General features: G+C 67.2%; 4 protein-coding genes across 5 annotated transcripts in view; 3 read left to right on the top strand and 1 right to left on the bottom strand.

Annotated features, from left to right (window-relative positions):
- The first annotated feature begins 1,620 nt into the window (after positions 1-1,620).
- DEDD (death effector domain containing) lies at positions 1,621-7,047 on the top strand. 2 transcript variants are annotated; one of them, XM_050912257.1, is made up of 4 exons: positions 1,621-1,995; positions 5,406-5,513; positions 6,103-6,303; positions 6,348-7,047. In XM_050912257.1, the coding sequence occupies exons 1-4, from the start codon at positions 1,671-1,673 to the stop codon at positions 6,722-6,724; spliced, it is 1,011 nt and encodes a 336-aa protein (XP_050768214.1). In that variant the 5' UTR covers positions 1,621-1,670; the 3' UTR covers positions 6,725-7,047. The 2 variants fall into 2 exon arrangements, with proteins under 2 accessions (XP_050768214.1, XP_050768215.1); XM_050912258.1 differs by having other exon boundaries at positions 6,103-6,249.
- A 983-nt stretch (positions 7,048-8,030) lies between these two features.
- On the bottom strand, positions 8,031-10,367 carry NIT1 (nitrilase 1). The gene is given in 7 exon segments (XM_050912259.1): positions 8,031-8,315; positions 8,318-8,381; positions 8,726-8,851; positions 9,021-9,154; positions 9,236-9,339; positions 9,447-9,728; positions 10,332-10,367. Coding segments are annotated over 7 exon segments (924 nt in total). The 5' UTR covers positions 10,334-10,367; the 3' UTR covers positions 8,031-8,103.
- A 130-nt stretch (positions 10,368-10,497) lies between these two features.
- Positions 10,498-11,545, top strand: PFDN2 (prefoldin subunit 2). The gene is made up of 4 exons (XM_050912260.1): positions 10,498-10,563; positions 10,719-10,807; positions 10,882-11,005; positions 11,286-11,545. The coding sequence occupies exons 1-4, from the start codon at positions 10,498-10,500 to the stop codon at positions 11,463-11,465; spliced, it is 459 nt and encodes a 152-aa protein (XP_050768217.1). The 3' UTR covers positions 11,466-11,545.
- Positions 11,546-12,343: 798 nt separating this feature from the next.
- The window catches only part of LOC127026895 (V-type proton ATPase catalytic subunit A-like), a 5,085-nt gene continuing 1,174 nt past the window's right edge, over positions 12,344-16,254 (top strand). The window contains exons 1-11 of the mRNA XM_050912191.1: positions 12,344-12,425; positions 12,624-12,752; positions 13,242-13,456; positions 13,569-13,706; positions 13,809-13,960; positions 14,419-14,590; positions 14,669-14,777; positions 15,011-15,133; positions 15,251-15,365; positions 15,465-15,528; positions 15,608-15,842. Of these exons, the coding sequence (XP_050768148.1) occupies positions 12,344-12,425; positions 12,624-12,752; positions 13,242-13,456; positions 13,569-13,706; positions 13,809-13,960; positions 14,419-14,590; positions 14,669-14,777; positions 15,011-15,133; positions 15,251-15,365; positions 15,465-15,528; positions 15,608-15,842 (1,534 nt within the window). The remainder of the gene's footprint in view (positions 12,426-12,623; positions 12,753-13,241; positions 13,457-13,568; positions 13,707-13,808; positions 13,961-14,418; positions 14,591-14,668; positions 14,778-15,010; positions 15,134-15,250; positions 15,366-15,464; positions 15,529-15,607; positions 15,843-16,254) is intronic.

The raw sequence follows: 16,254 nt of genomic DNA on the forward strand, positions 1-16,254 counted from the left end.
TCCCTCAACACGTTTTCAATTTAAGCTGTTTGCATTTTATGATAGGAATCAGACCCCTCCCATGGAGTGCTGGGGGCCGACGGGCCCCGTCGAGGGCTCCCCTTCCTCCGCCCGCCCGGGGCCAGAGCGTGAGTCACGGGCCGTGCTGGGAACAGACGGGAGATTCCTGCCGGTGTCCCGTGTTTATGCCGCCGCCTCTCTGTTTTGGGAACCGTAACCAAGGAAAGCCGCTCTGTGGTGACGCCGGCTGGGCTCCGGTGAGCTCTCTGGAGGGAGGAGGGAGCCGCGGGCTGGTGCCGCACGGAGCAGAGAGCCACCGACTTCGGGGCTGGACCCCGTCTGGAGAACCGCAGGGGTGGTATCAGACTGCGGTCTCGGCTCTCCTGCGGCCTCTGGTCCCGCGTCCCGCAGGGGAGGAGCGCTCCTGACCCGGTTAAACTAGCGAGGGCCATCGTTTTAGGGTAGATCCGTGATGCCACGACAGCGTGACTCCCCCGTATGGCACGCGTGCCGGCACGCCGAGGGTGTGCCCGGGGCAGGTGCCTTTTTGCCACGGGTGCTACCGCCAGCCCCGAGCCTGGGATGCGCTGCAGGGGTTTAAATGTGCTTTGGGGGGTCCGAAGCCCCCTCCACATGGCTCTGGGGGTGCCCCGGGGCGCAGCCCGCTCCCAGCGCCCAGCAAACCCTGCGGTGCGGTTTACTCCTAATCCAATCGCCGCGTGCCCCGAGTGACTGGCGTTGCCGAACGGCTCGTCACCGGTTCCCGGCTGTCTCACAGCTGACTCCGTGCAGTGGCACGGTGCCATCCCCAGGCGTGGGACACCTTAATGTCACCCGCTTCGCTGTGACAGCGCTCGATCCCCAAAGGAGGCCAGACACGGGTTGTGATTCCTGCGGGTCCCTCCTCTTTTTGGCTGGGTGCGTGACTCCCCACGGCTCTCGGTGAAGAAACGAAGCTGTCGGTGCCGCTGAAAGAGAGCCGGCTGACGGCAGAGCGACGAGGAATTTCCCCGGGGGGGGGGCCGTAACCAGGCGAGAAACCTGCTGAGACGAGGAGGGTGAGCCCCGAGTCGGCTGCTCAAGCCAGTCTGACGAGGCTCGCTCTCCTCCGACTTTGAAGCCGAACAGGTCGGGGCCTGCCGAGCGGCTGATTTCCTTCTCCCTTGATGTTTCGGTGCGATACCGGTGGCTGCGCCAAATGGCTTTGTGCGGTTAGTGCCCGCTGGTGCGGCGGCGGAGGGTTTAGCTGGGACTGTCGAGCCGCCTGCTCAGCTTTGCTGGGGGATGCGGGGACTCGTTTTGCTGGGGTGGAGGACATCGGTCCTTGCCTGGGTTGTGGTCTGGAGCCCTGCCACCGAGTGCCGTAGCTCGTAGGTGTTTCTGCCAGACGGTGTTTGGGTTCGTAGGTTAACGTGGCAGAGACCTGTCGGTGCTGGCAGAGCCCAGTGCTGTCGGTCTGGTACCCAGCCCTCGGTTTTTGGTGTAAGATGCTCCAGCAGAGGAGAGGACGAGTCACTGATGAGCATGGAGATGTGTCGGAGAGATGCAAAGCAGGGTTTTTAATCAAGTATCGATGGGGAAGGGATTAAATCCTGTTGGCCCTCTCTGTCTTCTAGGGTTGCGGCGCTAAGAGGAGGCCCCGGCTCGGCGCGTGCCGGCGGCGGCAGAAGATGGCCGCCTTCAAACGGAGCCGAGCGCAAGCCTGGCCGGAGGAACGGGGCGACCGGGAGCATGGGCTGTACAGCTTGCACCGCATGTTCGACATCGTGGGCACCCACCTGACCCACCGGGACGTGCGGGTGCTCTCCTTCCTCTTCGTGGACGTGATCGACGATTACGAGAGGGGGATGATCCGCAGCGGCCGGGACTTCTTGCTGGCGCTGGAGCGGCAGGGCCGCTGCGACGAGACCAACTTCCGACAAGTGCTGCAGTTGCTGCGGATCATCACTCGCCACGACCTGCTGCCCTACGTCACCCTCAAGAGGCGACGGGCCGGTAAGTGACGCCGCTGGCAGCCTGCCCCGCTCCCTAACGAAGCCCGCTTCGTTATTCAGCCGTCTCCTGTTTCTCCTCGCTGAGGCCCTGGAGGCACGGTCCTTAAAGGAGCCTGAGGCTTGTCAGGACAAACGGCTGCCAGAACAGCAGGGAAATGCAGGCAGAGAAGGCAAAGGGGCATTTTGTAGGGTTTTAGCAAGCGCCCGCGCACGGTTTTGGGGGGTTAAAGCCTCGCTTCGTTTCTGGCAAGCGCCGAGGTCGTCTCCTTTCTTTAGCAGCGGCGAACTGGGATTCCTGCTGCGTGCTGTGCGGCTCTGCGACTCCCAGCTCTCCCAGCTCCGTGCCTGCGACTCCCAGCTCCCGCTGCTTGTCTCTGGTTTTTAGGGAAATGCTCCTTTTGGCCCAAAGTCCCGCCTGGGGCGAGGTGCCGTGGGCGGCCCCAGGGCCGTGCCGGGGAGCGAGAAGGAGCCGGGAGGGTCCGGGGAAGCTTGCGGCTGCTGTGCTCGACGTGCCATTGGCTTCGGGGGAAACCTGCTCGTCCTCTCAGGGCCGAGGCGAGTTTGGGACGGCGACCGATGTCCTCCCCGAGCTGGTGCTGTCAGTCCTGCGGCGTGCAGTACGCAGAGAGGCCGGAGTGAGAAGCCCGTGTCCAAATTCAGATTTTTTTCACCCGGTTTTCCAGCGGGATGCCCCAAACCCTCCTCTTCTGGCTGCCCCTTTTCCCCTCGCTCTCTCCTGGTTCAGAGACCCCAGCAGTGACCCGGCTGTTTGGATCTGGATAATTTGGTGGGTTTTTGGTCACTTTATGGAGCTGCCAGGCTGAGCTGACCCCCTGCCCTCCACCAGCTCGGCCATGTGCGTTTTTTTTTGACTAAAAACCTCAATTTACAGTTCAAAGAATGTAACCCAGATCGACCAGAACCAGAGGAGTCCTGAAGGAGAGAGCACTTGTTGCAGGGGATGCGTAAGGCAGCCGCTCCAGCAGGATTCAACCTCTGAAATTTGCATCTTCGCTTTAAATTAGGATAATTGGGCTTTCTTGGCAGTTCCAGGCTGCTGAGTCTCCCCGGTTTCTGCTCACACCGTGGGCAACGGTGCTGTTCCCTGCCAGCGCTTGGGAAAAGCGGTGAGCGCAAGTACCGGCAGGCATTAAAAACTCCCCGGTTTTGAGGGGTGAGAGGAGGGACGGCAGCGCTGGTGTGAACAAACCCTTTGAGCTGGGGCTGTCGCCGGGAGCAGGGTCCTGCGCCGCCTGCGGCCTCCGTCCTGCCAGGGGGAAACGGGATCGGGCAGCTTGAAAATTAACGGGGTTTTTTGCTCAGTCACTTCTTAATCAGCATGGGGCCGCTGCCTTGTGCCGCTCCCGAACGCCAGAAATCTTCCAGCCCTGCTCGACCTCGTGGGATGGAGCCTGAGCGCAGGGCAGCCCTGCCTGCGCCTACACCCCGCACCCGTGCGGGCTCAGACCAGACGCCGTGAGGATTTTCCCGTTATCCGGCCTTTTCTGGGAGCCGGGAGCGCGCTCTTGGCCCTGCGTGCCGCTCGCAGACGTGGCTGCGTCGGGAATGGGTCCCAGCCTGTTCCCCTGCCATCGCTGCCGGCTCCGCTGCCCGCAGAGCCCCTCGCAGGGCAGCCGGCACCGCGGCTCGGTGCAGAGCAGGGCGTAGGAGGCTGTTTACCGGTGCCGGTGTAACCTTCCGGCGCTCTTCCTCTGCACCAAGCCAAGAAAAACTAGAGGAAAAGGGAAAGCGGCGGGCGGGCGCGTTACACAGACCAGCTGTGCGGCGCTTGGATTCGGGGAGGTTTCTGGTGATGCCGGTTCCACGGGGCGCACGGGTGGAGCCACGGCTCTGTGTCCCCCAGTTTGTGTAGGGTTTGGGGGTGTCGCCGCCCTATTTTTGTGTTTCTTGAGCGGCTTTTTGCTTGTTTGGTGCAAAAATCCAAGCTGAAGGGGCACTTGGCTGCTGTACCTGGGTCGGCTGAAGCCAGGCGAGCCCCCCCGTGTCAGGTTTTGGTGTTTTCAGGGTGAGACAGATGGATTGATATTAAAGCACGATACCCGCGCGGTCAGGGAGCCAGAGGTCGGCATTCGTGTCTCTGTACGCCGCCGTCGTGCGAGGAGCGATGCCCCGTACCTGTGAGACCTCGTTCTTGCGACGTCTCCAGCCACGCTTGGGTGGAAACGGTTTAATTAAATGCGCAAAAATAGCATTTCAAAAAGCTTTATTAAGAAAGGCGCCTTACATGTGGTTTATAATGTGCAGCGCTTTGCATTTAAAGAGGAGGGATTGATTGGTTAAAGGAAGTCTCCTCCGGACTTAACGAGCTGACGCTCGCTTCTGGTTCCCGTGTCCTTCCAGACCCCGCAGCAGCCAGGAGGTCTCGTCTCCTTCTGCCTCATTCTTATTCATGGCTCTGAAAAGGAGCAAAACCCCGTCCCGAATTAGCTCGGCGCAGCCAGCGCCGGCTGGGCGAAGGCAGAGAGTGGCGGGGGGGGCCGGGGTGACCCGCAGCCTTGGCCGGCTTCGGTCCAGCGGGGATGGGAGGGATCCTGTCCGGGGACAGGCAGTGCTCTGAGCTCAGCAAACAGGACAAAAACAACCCGCAGAAAATGTCCTGGCCCTCCAAAATAACTCGTTTCTCCCCATCGTCTTTGCTCAGCAGCTGCTTCTGCTCAGCAGCTTGACTCTCCTCAAAACCCCGTGTCCTGCCAGTGTGTTACTTCAGAGGTTTGATCTGCTAAAGTCGGGTAAATAACGTCGGCTTAACGTTTTGGGTGTACGCCAGTTTATCCTAAAGCGTTTCAAGCAGCCGGGTCTGTCCCGGGGGCCTGGAGCTGCTGCCTTCCCCCCGTGGCTCTGCTCTGCCGGGGCTATGGAGGAGGAGGAGCGGTGGCTGCTCCCCCAGACCTTCGCTCAGACCGACACGAGCCATGGGAGCTTGTGTACGGAGCACGGGACAAATCTGGGGCTGGTCTGAGCGATCGCCAGGTATGTACGACCCGGTACGGCGCCGGCACGGTGTGGGAGCGGTGTCGGAGGCGCTGCCCACCTTGGCTGGAGTTTCTCCCAGGGGATTGCATGCGTGCGACGCCGCTGGTCTGCTCCGAGTCCGGGTGTTGGGATTATCTATGGTAACAAATGGAAACGGCCTTTTCCTGCGCCGCGGTTGGGAAGGCTTGGCTCCCAAATGGAGCTTTTCCGAGAGGACTGGCTGGAGAAACGGCCGCTCGACGTGCAGCCGTGCTCGGGGGGGGACACAGAGCAGCTTAAGCACGTGTTGGCACCCGCCGCGCTGGGAGAGATCTGCCCTGGCCTCCCTCCTGAAGGGGCCCGTGTCCCCTCTGCCCCTCCTGAAGGGCCCGTGTCCCCTCTGCCCTCCTGAAGGGGCCCGTGTCCCCTCTCTTCCAGTGTGTCCGGACCTGGTGGACAAGTACCTGGAGGAGACGTCCATTCGCTACGTGACGCCCCGAGCTCACAGCGAGGCGGAGCACGGCCTGGGTCACCCCCATAAATCAGGTGGGTGCGGGTGCCCGCTGCCGGACCTCGGGGTTCGGTCCGTGGGGGTTCCCGTCTGTGGGAATTCATCGGGACCGTCCCGCTTCTGCCTCGTCCGCTCCCGCTGGGAGCGCCGGGACTCGCCTCTGGCTGGCGGTGACTGTTCTGTCGCTGCTGAAGTGACGACGTCTGACCCTGCTGCCACAAGCCCCGCGGTCTGGGGGACGATGAAGCGCGGAGTTTGGCATCCCTTCCCGTAACCGCAGTGCCGCGGCGAGGCCGTTCGGTCTCTGGGTGTAGCTTGGGGTTCCCCTCTGGGGCTTGCACAGGCTCCTGGCGCTGCCAGACATCCCTTGGGATGAGCATCCCGGGATGGGGAGGGGACAACTGGGAGGCGACAGCGGCGTGGAAAGGAGGGGAGGGCTGGAGCTTGGTGTCGGGGACGGAGCAGAAGCGCTCAATCGCAGATTTGGAGTGCAACCAGCAAGGGCGAGCGGCCCCGAGAGCTGCGGCCAGGCCTGGGGGGGGGGGGAGCGGCTCCTCCGAGGGGTCCCCAGGCAGAGAGCGGGGGGCCCGAGTGTCCCCTAACCCCCGTCCTCTCCCTGCGCAGTGCCTCCCCACCACCCCGTGGTCTGCTGCTCCTCCGCGGGACCCCAGATCTGTACCAAGAGGCCCGGCCGCGGCAGGACCCTCCTCAGCAGCCAGCGCAAGAGGAGGAAGTCGGCGACGCCGGACCCTAAGGAGAAGCAGACCTGTGGTAAGAGCCCCTGGGGGGGGCTCGGGAGGGGGTTTTGGGGGTTCCCGGCCCCACGCCGGAGCACTCACCCCCCCACCACCCCTCCCCGCTTCCCTCAGACATCCGCCTGCGAGTCCGAGCCGAGTACTGCCAGCACGAGACGGCGCTTCAAGGCAACGTCTTCTCCAACAAGCAGGACCCCTTGGAGCGTCAGTTCGAGCGCTTCAACCAGGCCAACACCATCCTGAAGTCCCGGGACCTGGGCTCCATCATCTGTGACATAAAATTCTCAGAGCTCACCTACCTCGACGCGTTCTGGCGCGATTACATCAACGGCTCTTTGCTGGAAGCCCTCAAGGGCGTCTTCATCACGGACTCGCTCAAACAAGCCGTGGGCCACGAAGCCATCAAACTGCTGGTCAATGTGGACGAGGAGGATTACGAGGTCGGGCGCCAGAAACTCCTGAGGAACTTGATGCTGCAGACGGCTCCCTGACGCCCGATGGCTGCTCGGTGGGACCCAAGCTTTTTTCCTTCTCCTTTTTTTTTTTTTTTCTTTTTTTTTTTTTTCTTTTCTAAAAGAAAAGGAAAAGATGATTGAAACCCCCGCCCGGTGCTGTGCAACTCTGGGTTCGGAGCCGGGCTGGAGCCGCGGGGAGCGCCGGAGGCTTACGTGTTTCCTCACCCCTTTCCTGTCCTGTCACCTCCTCTCTCGCTTTGTTTTCCTTTTTTCTCTTTTATTTTGTATCCATTAAAAACAAACAAACAAAGGCAAAAATCCTGCCTGGGGCGCGTCAGTGACGGGGCTGGGCGAGCCGGGGGGGGCTCGGCGGAGGTTTGTACCGGGGTGGGCTCGGCCCCGTGGTGCCTGCGCCGGGTTCGGGGGTGGCATTGTCCCCCTCCTGCCCTTGTGTCGCCGTCCCGGGGGGCTCTGTGTGCGGGGGGCTGCCCCGCGGGCAGCGTCTCCCCCCCGTTTCTCCCTCAAATAACGCCCCCCCGTCACCTCCGTGGGTTTCTCAGGAGTAAAACCGTCCCCGCGGCGTCCCCTGGACCATGTGCCTTCGCGTCCCCCTCCCCTGCGGGGGCCGGGGGGCAGGACCAGCGCCGAGGGACGCCCCGAAATCTCTTGCCTGTCCCCTCCGCGGCTGCCTGGCTCTGTCCCTCCCCTCTCCAGCTGGCAACTGGGACAAACTGGGACAAGGGGCAGGTTGGGGGCGGTGCGATCTGCCTGTTGCTGGCAGCAGGCAGCTGAGCCTCTGCCTGCACTCTGCCTGCACGTCTTGGAGGGCGTGCGGTCCTTGGCCGTGGCCGCCCGGTCCACGCTCTGGCTCCCCGTTCCTGGAGAGCCCCAAAATGGCCGTTCCCCCCCACCACCCGCTGCCTGCGGGTCCCTGGGGTGGGGGGGGATTTTTTTTTTTCCCCCAGCTCCATCCTGGTTTTGTGGTTTTTCTCCCCGTCCCTGCTCGGCCGCGGGTGGGTGCAGACCCCCTCCTGGGTGGGGGGGCAGCCCCCGGGGGCACGCAGCCCCCCTCCGCTTACGGACGATTCTGGCACAACTTGGTGTAATTTCTGTGACTTCTGTATTTTTTAAACTTCAGTATAACGGTCATATTCCCTGTGTAGCTTTTGGGTTTCTTGAAATAAACATCTACTGCAGCGCCTGGCTCCTTCCTTCTGCCCCCGCCTGCGCCGTGGGGGGACCCCTGAACCCCCAGCAGCGCGGGGGACACCGAAAAAGAGGGGGGATACCCTCCTGGCTGCGGCACAGGGGGCTGGGGAACCCTGAGCCCGTTTTGCTGCTGCCTTTTGGGGACAAACAGTCTGAAACAGAGCAGATCTGGCCCTGCTCCGGATTTTACTGCACCAAGGAGGGGCTCACGGTGCCGGCTCCAGCCCCGCGGCCGCCACGGTGCCATAGAGGTCGGGCCGGCGGTGGCCGTGCACCGGGATCTCCTGGCGGATGCGGTGCAGGTAGTCGAGGTCGATCTCGGCGTAGCAGAGCCCGGTTCCCTCGTGGCACTGGGCCACCACGGCGCCCCAGGGGTCCACCACCAGCGCGTGGCCGTAGGACGTCCGGTGCTCGTGGTTCTTCCCGTCTGGGCGGCCGCCACCACGTAGCACTGGCTCTCGATGGCCCGGGCCCGCAGCAGCACCTGCCGGGGACGCGGCACTGCTGGCGGTGCCGGACCGCAGCCCCCGGTGGGGGGGTTCGGGACGTGGGGCAGAGAGCGGGGTCTGGGTGAGGGCAGCGTGGCCGGGCTGGCTGTGCCACCTGCCCCTTAAATACCCCAAAAAGAGGCTTTTTGTCTTAGATTTGCCCCTCTCGGCTGCAGGATTCTTCCCTGCTTGCTCGCTGCCGGAGGTGACTGGGGCGAGGGCTCAGCCCCAGCCCGACAGCCCCCGCGGGGGACAGGGGACGAGCGGCGGGAGCCACCGGGATGGGGGCGAGGGGCAGAGGGGGAGGCTGGAGCTGCCGGGGGGCCGGGGCCGAGCTCACCTCCCAGTGCGCCGAGCCCGTGGGGATGGTGAAGGCCGAGGGGTAGGTGAGGATCTCGGCGCCGGCACGCCGCAGCGCCAGCGAGATCTCGGGGAAGCGCAGGTCGTAGCAGATGGAGAGGCCGAGCTGGTGGGGACAAGGAGGGGACATCAGCGAGGACACGGCGCCCAGCCCCGGGGGGCTCTGGGCAGAGGTTAGGGGACAGTGGAGGGGACGCAGTGCTCGAGCCAGGGGAGCCCCTCGCCCCGCAGGGACCCCGAAGGTCCCCGGAGGTGCCCGTCCGTCCGTCCCGTACCCTCCCCGCCGGCGTGCCGACCGGGGGCACGATCTCGGTGCCGGGGTTGGTGAAGCTGCTCTCCTTCATGACGACGCGTCCCACCAGCTCCACGTCACACAGGTGGGTCTTCCTGTAAGCGGCCACGACGTTACCTGGGGACAAGAGGGTGCAAGGGGGGGATGTCCGCGGGGCCGGGGACCCCCGGTCGGCGGGGCAGGGCCGGGGGCTCTCACCTGCGGGGTCCAGCAGCACATGGCAGTTGTAGATGCGCTGCGTGGTCAGCCAGTCCTGGCCACGCTCGTGGAAGCCACCCAGGGACAGCCACACGCCGCACTCCCTGGGGAGAGGGACCCGGGGTCACCCCGGCTCTGCCAGGGCCAGGGACCCCGCAGCCGGCACCAGCGGCTCCGTCTCCACCACGTTGCGGGGGGTCCCCACCGGTACCTGGCCAGCTCGGCGTAGCGTCCCATGAGGTCCCCGTCCAGTCCCTCGGCCAGGCTGAGGGTCTGCGCCGTGTCGGAGCCGATGTAGTCAAAGCCCTCGGGGAGGAAGACGAGGCAGGCGCCGCGCTGTGCCGCCTCCCGCACCAGCCTGGCGCAGACGCCGAAGTTCAGCTCCTTGTTGGGCGTGGAGGTGACCTGGCCCACGGCCACCAGCGGCTTCAGCCCCGGGGGACCCGCCATGGCGTGGGGCAGGCGCGGGGAGCTGCGGCACAGCGCGGGGTACCTGCCCGGGGTACCGGAGCTGTGCGGGCGTCTCGGGGTGCACGGGCGGGCTGGGAGCAGGCAGCGCAGCGGGGTCCGGGGCACTGCTCTCAGCCTGGGGCAGGGGGGGACCCCGGGGTGGGGAGGGGGGTCACGGCTGCTGCCTGGTCCCTGCGCCCAGTGGTCCTGGTGGGCACCGGGGGACCCACGGCCAAGGGGACGGCACCGGCCCCCACGCAGGGGCCTGCGCGTGGCTGTCACCGGCCAGCCCCTCCTGTGGTCCCGCTGCCCCCAGGCCCGCCTGCAGCACCCAGGTCAGACCCCAACTGCCCCAGCACCCCCCAAACTGCCCCAGCTCTGCCCCAGGTCAGACCCCAACTGCCCCAGCACCCCCCGAACTGCCCCAGCTCTGCCCCAGCACCCCCCTAAACTGCCCCAGCATCCCCCAAACTGCCCCAGCTCTGCCCCAGTTCGGACCCCGAACTGCCCCGGCTCTGCCCCCCACCTGCCCCCAGGGCCCATCAGCCCCCCACAATGGCCCAATTTGCCCCAAATCTCCCCGCCCCCGCACCCCTCCGGTCGTCTCCTACGCCCCCCGGCCCCCCAAGTTCCCCCCGGCCCGTACATGCCCCACCGGCGGCACGGAACGGAGGTGGGCAAAGTCCCCCCGGCGGCGCCCGCAGCAAAGATGGCGCCGTCAGCGCCGCTGCCCTCTGCCGTTTCCGGCCGATGCCGGAAGGGGCGGAGCCCGCGGCGCGGGAAGCCGGGCCGGTGGGGGGGGGGGGGAGAAGATGGCGGACAGCGCGAAGGGGCGGCCGGCGGCAGCGCCCGGTGGGAAGGCGCTGACAGCGGAGCAGGTCCGGGCCGGGGAGCGGCGAGAGGGCTCGGGCTCGGGTCCCCGGCACCGGGCGAGGGTCCCCGGGCAGGTCTCGGGCCCTGGGGTGTGTGTGGGGGGGTCCCCTGGCCCTGGGTGGGGGAGGTCCCAGCCCCATCACCGCCCCTGTCCCCGCAGGTGGTGGCCCGGTTCAACCGGCTGCGGCAGGAGCAGCGGGGCCTGGCCTCGAAGGCGGCCGAGCTGGAGCTGGAGCTGAACGAGCACAGGTGGGATATTGGGGGGGGGGGGTGTCCGGGCCGCGGGGGCCTTCTTCGCCGCCTCACCCTCCTCTTCCTCGCAGCCTGGTCATCGAGACGCTGCGGGAGGTGGACCCCACGCGGAAGTGCTACCGCATGGTGGGCGGCATCTTGGTGGAGCGCACCGTCAAGGAGGTGCTGCCGGCCCTGGAGAACAACAAGGAGCAGGTGAGGGGCGGCCTCCCCCCCCCGGGGACCCCCCTGTGTCGTCGTCCCCGGGGACCCCCCCCTATCCTCCCCCCCCGGGGACCCCCCCTATCTCCCCCCCCCGGGGACCCCCCTATCCCCCCCCCCCCCGGGGACAGCCCTGTCCCCCCCCGCTGGGGACCCCCCCCCATTCCCTCCCCCCGGGACCCCCTGTCCCCCCCCCCAGACCCAGCCCCTCTCCCGGCTGCTTCCCCCTGATCCCTCTCTCTCCCCCCCCGCCGCCGCCCCGGCCTTTTCCCAGATCAGCAAAATCATCGAGACGCTGAACCAGCAGCTGCAGGCGAAGGGCCGGGAGCTGAACGAGTTCCGGGAGAAGCACAACATTCGGCTGGTGGGCGAGGAGGACCCCAAGCAGCCCCCCAAGGAGGGGGCCGAGGGCGCCGGGGCCAAGGGCGGCTCGGCCGGCGTCCTGGTCTCCTAGCTCCCCCGCCCTCCCCGCCGCTCTTCGGCCTCGCTCCTCTCCTGGTTTTGTTAAATAAACGCGGAGTTTTTTGTTTTTTCCTTCGGCCAAGCGTGGGCGCTGAGGGTGGCTGCCGCTTCCCTGGCTCCTGGGGGGGGTGGGGGGGGGGGCAGGAAAGGGGGGTGCAGCCCGGGCCAGACCCCCCACCTTGGCTCGCCCCAGGGTGACGCAGTCACCCCCCGGAGAGGGGGACGGTGGCACTTTGGGGACGATGCCGGGGGGCAGACGGTGGCACCGCATCGGCCTCGGCCGCTGTTGTCTTGCTCTGAGCACCGCTTCCCCGGGGGGCAGCGGCGTTCCGGGGGGGCCGATGCCGGCCTGGCCAGGGTGGGGGCAGCCCCAGGCCCCCCCCCCGGCAGCCAGGGGATGGCAGCTGGTGCTGGAGCTGCTGCCCCGGCCTCGCGTGGGGCTGGGGGGGAGGACAAACACACCCCCCCCCCAGTGCCTGAAATGCTGTGGGGGGACCCCAGAATTGGGGTGGGGGGTGCCACGGTGGGGGGGGGCACACACCCCAAAAGGCAGGGACGTGGGGCGGGGGGGGCAGGGACCCTGGGGACACGCACCCAGGAGGGGACGGGGACGTGGTGGTGGCAGTGGGGAGGGAGGGCGTCACCGTCACCCTGAGCGAGGCAGAGGTTGGCGCGTGCCAGCGCGTGCCGGCGTGTGGCACCCAAGGGTGCGGCGGTGGCCGGGGGGGGGGACACGACAGGAGGGGACGTGGCTGTTGTTGACTGTACACAGCCCCCGCCTGCGGCGTCACCCGCCACCGGGCCTGGCCGGTTCCTTGCGGCCGCAGGCCCCATATAACGCCGGTGACGCCGGAGCTGGCAGGGGACGCCATGGAGGGGGCCGGGGGGCCGCGGCTGGCGGAGGCCGAGCGGGAGAGTCTGCTGGGCTCCGTCCACGGCGTCTCGGGGCCCGGTACCGCCGGCGGGGACACGGGGACGGGGACCCCAAGGCCTTTTTAGCCCCAAAATGGGGCCTGGGGAGGGGACAGGGACAGGGGAGCACCCAGGAGGGTCGTGGGGAGGGGATGGGGTTGGGGAGGGGGGAGCTGCTGGGGGGGGGGGGGGGGGTTGGTTGGGGCCGGGTCGGGGTGACGGTGGCGTGTCCCCGCAGTGGTGACGGCCACCCGCATGGCGGGGGCGGCCATGTACGAGCTGGTGCGCGTGGGGCACGCGGAGCTGGTGGGGGAGATCATCCGGCTGGAGGGGGACATGGCCACGCTCCAGGTCTACGAGGAGACCTGTATCCTGCCGGCACTGCCTGTCCCCGCGTCCCCTGCCCTGCCCTGCCCTGCTCTGTCCCCCCCATCCTCCCGTCCCCCTCTCCTGTCTTGTCCCCCCTCCCCTTATCCATCCCCCCTCCCTGTCCCCTCGTCCTCCCCTGTCCCCCCCGTCCCATCCATCTCCCTGTCCTGCCCTTCCCTTCCTCCCCGTCCCCCTCCCCACCTGCCCCTGTCCCCCCGTCCCTCCTGTCCCCCTGTCCTGTCCCTGCCATCCTCCGCTGCCCCTTGTTCTGTCCTCCCCTGTCCCCCCCCCCCATCTTCCCCTGTCTCCCCTCTCCTGTCCTGTCCCTTCCCCGTCCCCCCCCCCTTTTCTGCCCCATCGCCCCCAGCCCCGCTGGCCCTCTCTCCTGTCCCCCCGTCCTGCCCTGTCCCCCCATCTTTTCCTGCCCCTCTGGTCCCGTCCGTCCCGTCCCCATCTCGTCGGTGGCCTTTCCTGAGCGCGGGGGCAGCGGGGGTGCGGGTGGGGGACCCGGTGCTGCGCACGGGGAAGCCGCTCTCGGTGGAGCTGGGGCCCGGCATCCTGGGCTCCATCTTCGACGGGATCCAGCGCCCGCTGCGGGACATCGCCCAGCTCACCCGCAGCATCTACATCCCGCGGGGCACCAACGTCCCCGCGCTGCCCCGGCACCTCGCCTGGGACTTCGCCCCCAGCAAGGACGTCCGGGTGCGTGTCCCCATGCGGGGACGTGGGGACGTATCCCCTTCTCCCAGCACCCTGGAGGGGACGCGGCCCGTCCCCGTTGGGGTCCTGCATCCTCACGGCCACCCCATACCAGGTTGGGAGCCACGTCACCGGCGGTGACATCTACGGGACGGTGGCCGAGAACTCCCTCATCCGGCACAAGATCATGGTGCCGCCCCGCAGCCGGGGCACCGTCACCTACATCGCACCCCCCGGGCACTACAGCGTCTCGGTAAGGGCGGGTGGGGGTGATGGGTGGGGTGATGGGTGACGAGGTGATGGGCGACGGGGTCCCCTGTCCCCGCCGCCCTGCCCGTCCCTCCGCTCCCCGCAGGACGTGGTGCTGGAGCTGGACTTCCAGGGCAGCGCAGAGAAGCTGACCATGCTGCAGGTCTGGCCGGTGCGACAGACCCGGCCCGTGGCCGAGAAGCTGCCAGCGAATCACCCACTGCTGACGGGCCAGCGGGTGCTGGACGCCCTCTTCCCGTAGGGACTGGGGTGGGGGAGAAGGGTGGGAGATGGGGACAGGGCTGGGGACGGAGAGAGAGCTGGAGGTGGGGACAGGGGACAGGGAGAGGGGATGGGGATATGGGACAGGGACAGGGATGGGGACAGAGGATGGTGATACGGGACAGGGATGGAAGTGGGGATAGGGCTGGAGATGGGAATAAGGGACAAGGATGGGGATGGGGGACAGGGACAGGGCTGGGGACAGGGACAGGGGTGGGGACAGCCCTGCTGGGGAGAAAGGGGACAGTGGGGGGGCTGGTGGGTGACACTGGGTGGGTCACACTCGCTCCAGACAGTCCCCAGGAGGGACAGGGATGGGGACAGGGAGGGGGGTCCCTCCCACCTCCATGGGGATGTAGCGGGGTGGTGTGGGGGGGACCGTCTCCCCTCCACAGCCACCGCTCTCGGCCGTCCCCACGCGTCCCCGTCCCCAGATGCGTGCAGGGCGGCACCACGGCCATCCCGGGCGCCTTCGGCTGCGGCAAGACCGTCATCTCCCAGTCCCTGTCCAAGTACTCCAACAGCGACATCATCGTCTACGTGGGCTGCGGCGAGCGCGGCAACGAGATGTCCGAGGTCCTGCGGGACTTCCCGAGGTGGGGACGGGTGGCACGGTGACGGGGTGACGGTGAGCCGGGCGCTGCGGGGCCGGTGGCCGGGCGGTGACGGTGATGCCGTCCCCAGCTCACCATGGAGGTGGACGGGAGGACGGAGACCATCATGAAGCGCACGACGCTGGTGGCCAACACCTCCAACATGCCGGTGGCCGCCCGCGAAGCCTCCATCTACACCGGTGGGCCGGGGACCGCCGCGGCGGGGGGGGTGGGGGGGTGGTATGTGGCACGTGTGAGCGTGCACGCGTGTGCACGCACACCGCGAGGCCACTCGTGCACCCAGCCGTGCGCACGGGTGGGTGCGCAGACGGGCAGCCGTGAGCTCGCTGGAGCGCGCCCCAAGCGTGCAAGGGGCGCACACCGAGCGTGCGAGGGCCGTGCCAAGCGTGCAAGCCGCGTGCCGCCGGCGCAGGCATCACGCTCTCCGAGTACTTCCGCGACATGGGCCACCACGTCAGCATGATGGCCGACTCCACCTCCCGCTGGGCCGAGGCGCTGCGCGAGATCTCGGGGCGCTTGGCCGAGATGCCGGCGGGTGAGCCCCGGTCCCGGGGTGGGGTGGGGTGGGGGGCACCCCTCGCCCCTCCGCCAGCCCCGAGGCGGCGGTGAGGGGCTCCGGCCCCCTCCTCCCGTGATGCCGCGCTCCCCGCAGACAGCGGCTACCCGGCGTACCTGGGCGCCCGCCTGGCCTCCTTCTACGAGCGCGCGGGGCGAGCGCGCTGCCTGGGCTCCCCTGCCCGCGAGGGCAGCGTCAGCATCGTCGGCGCGTGAGTGCGGGGGGGGGCCCGCGGGGAGGTGGGCGGCGTGGGGGACCCCCCACCCTGGCACCCCGCCGAGCCCCCCGCCCGCTGTCCCCCCCTCCGCAGCGTGTCCCCGCCGGGAGGGGACTTCTCGGACCCCGTCACCTCGGCCACGCTGGGCATCGTGCAGGTGAGCGGGGCGCACCGGGGACCCCCCCATCCCGGCACGGCCCCGCCTGACAGCCCACCCCCCGCCGTGTCCCCCCCAGGTTTTTTGGGGGCTGGACAAGAAGCTGGCGCAGCGCAAGCACTTCCCCTCGGTGAACTGGCTGATCAGCTACAGCAGGTACCTGCGGGCGCTGGAGCCCCACTACGAGGGGCTGCACCCCGAGTTCCCCGCCCTGCGCAGCCGGGCCCGGGAGATCCTGCAGGAGGAGGAGGAGCTGGCCGAGATTGTCCAGCTGGTCGGCAAGGTGGGATGGGATAGGGGGGACGGGATAGGGGGTATGGGGATGGGGGGGGGGGGGGATGGGAATGTGGGGTATGGGATAGGGGGGTATGGGATAGGGGGTATATGGGATATAAGGGGTATGGGAATATGGGTATGGGAATCTAGGGGTATATGGGATGGGGGGTATGGGATGGGGATGGGGGGTATGGGATAGGGGATATGGGATAGGGGATATAGGGGTATAGGATATGGGATGATATGGACTATGGGATATGGGGGTATGGGATAGGGGGTATGGGCTATGGGATATGGGATGGGAATGTGGGGTATGGGATAGGGGGTATGGGATGGGAGGGGGTATGGGATAGGGGTATGGGATGGGATATGGGGGTATGGGATAGGGGGTATGGGATAGGGGCTATGGGCATATGGGATGGGAATGTGGGGTAATGGGATAGGGGGTAT

The sequence above is a fragment of the Gymnogyps californianus genome, chromosome 29 (assembly GCF_018139145.2).
Source record: "Gymnogyps californianus isolate 813 chromosome 29, ASM1813914v2, whole genome shotgun sequence".
NCBI classification, from domain to species: domain Eukaryota; kingdom Metazoa; phylum Chordata; class Aves; order Accipitriformes; family Cathartidae; genus Gymnogyps; species Gymnogyps californianus.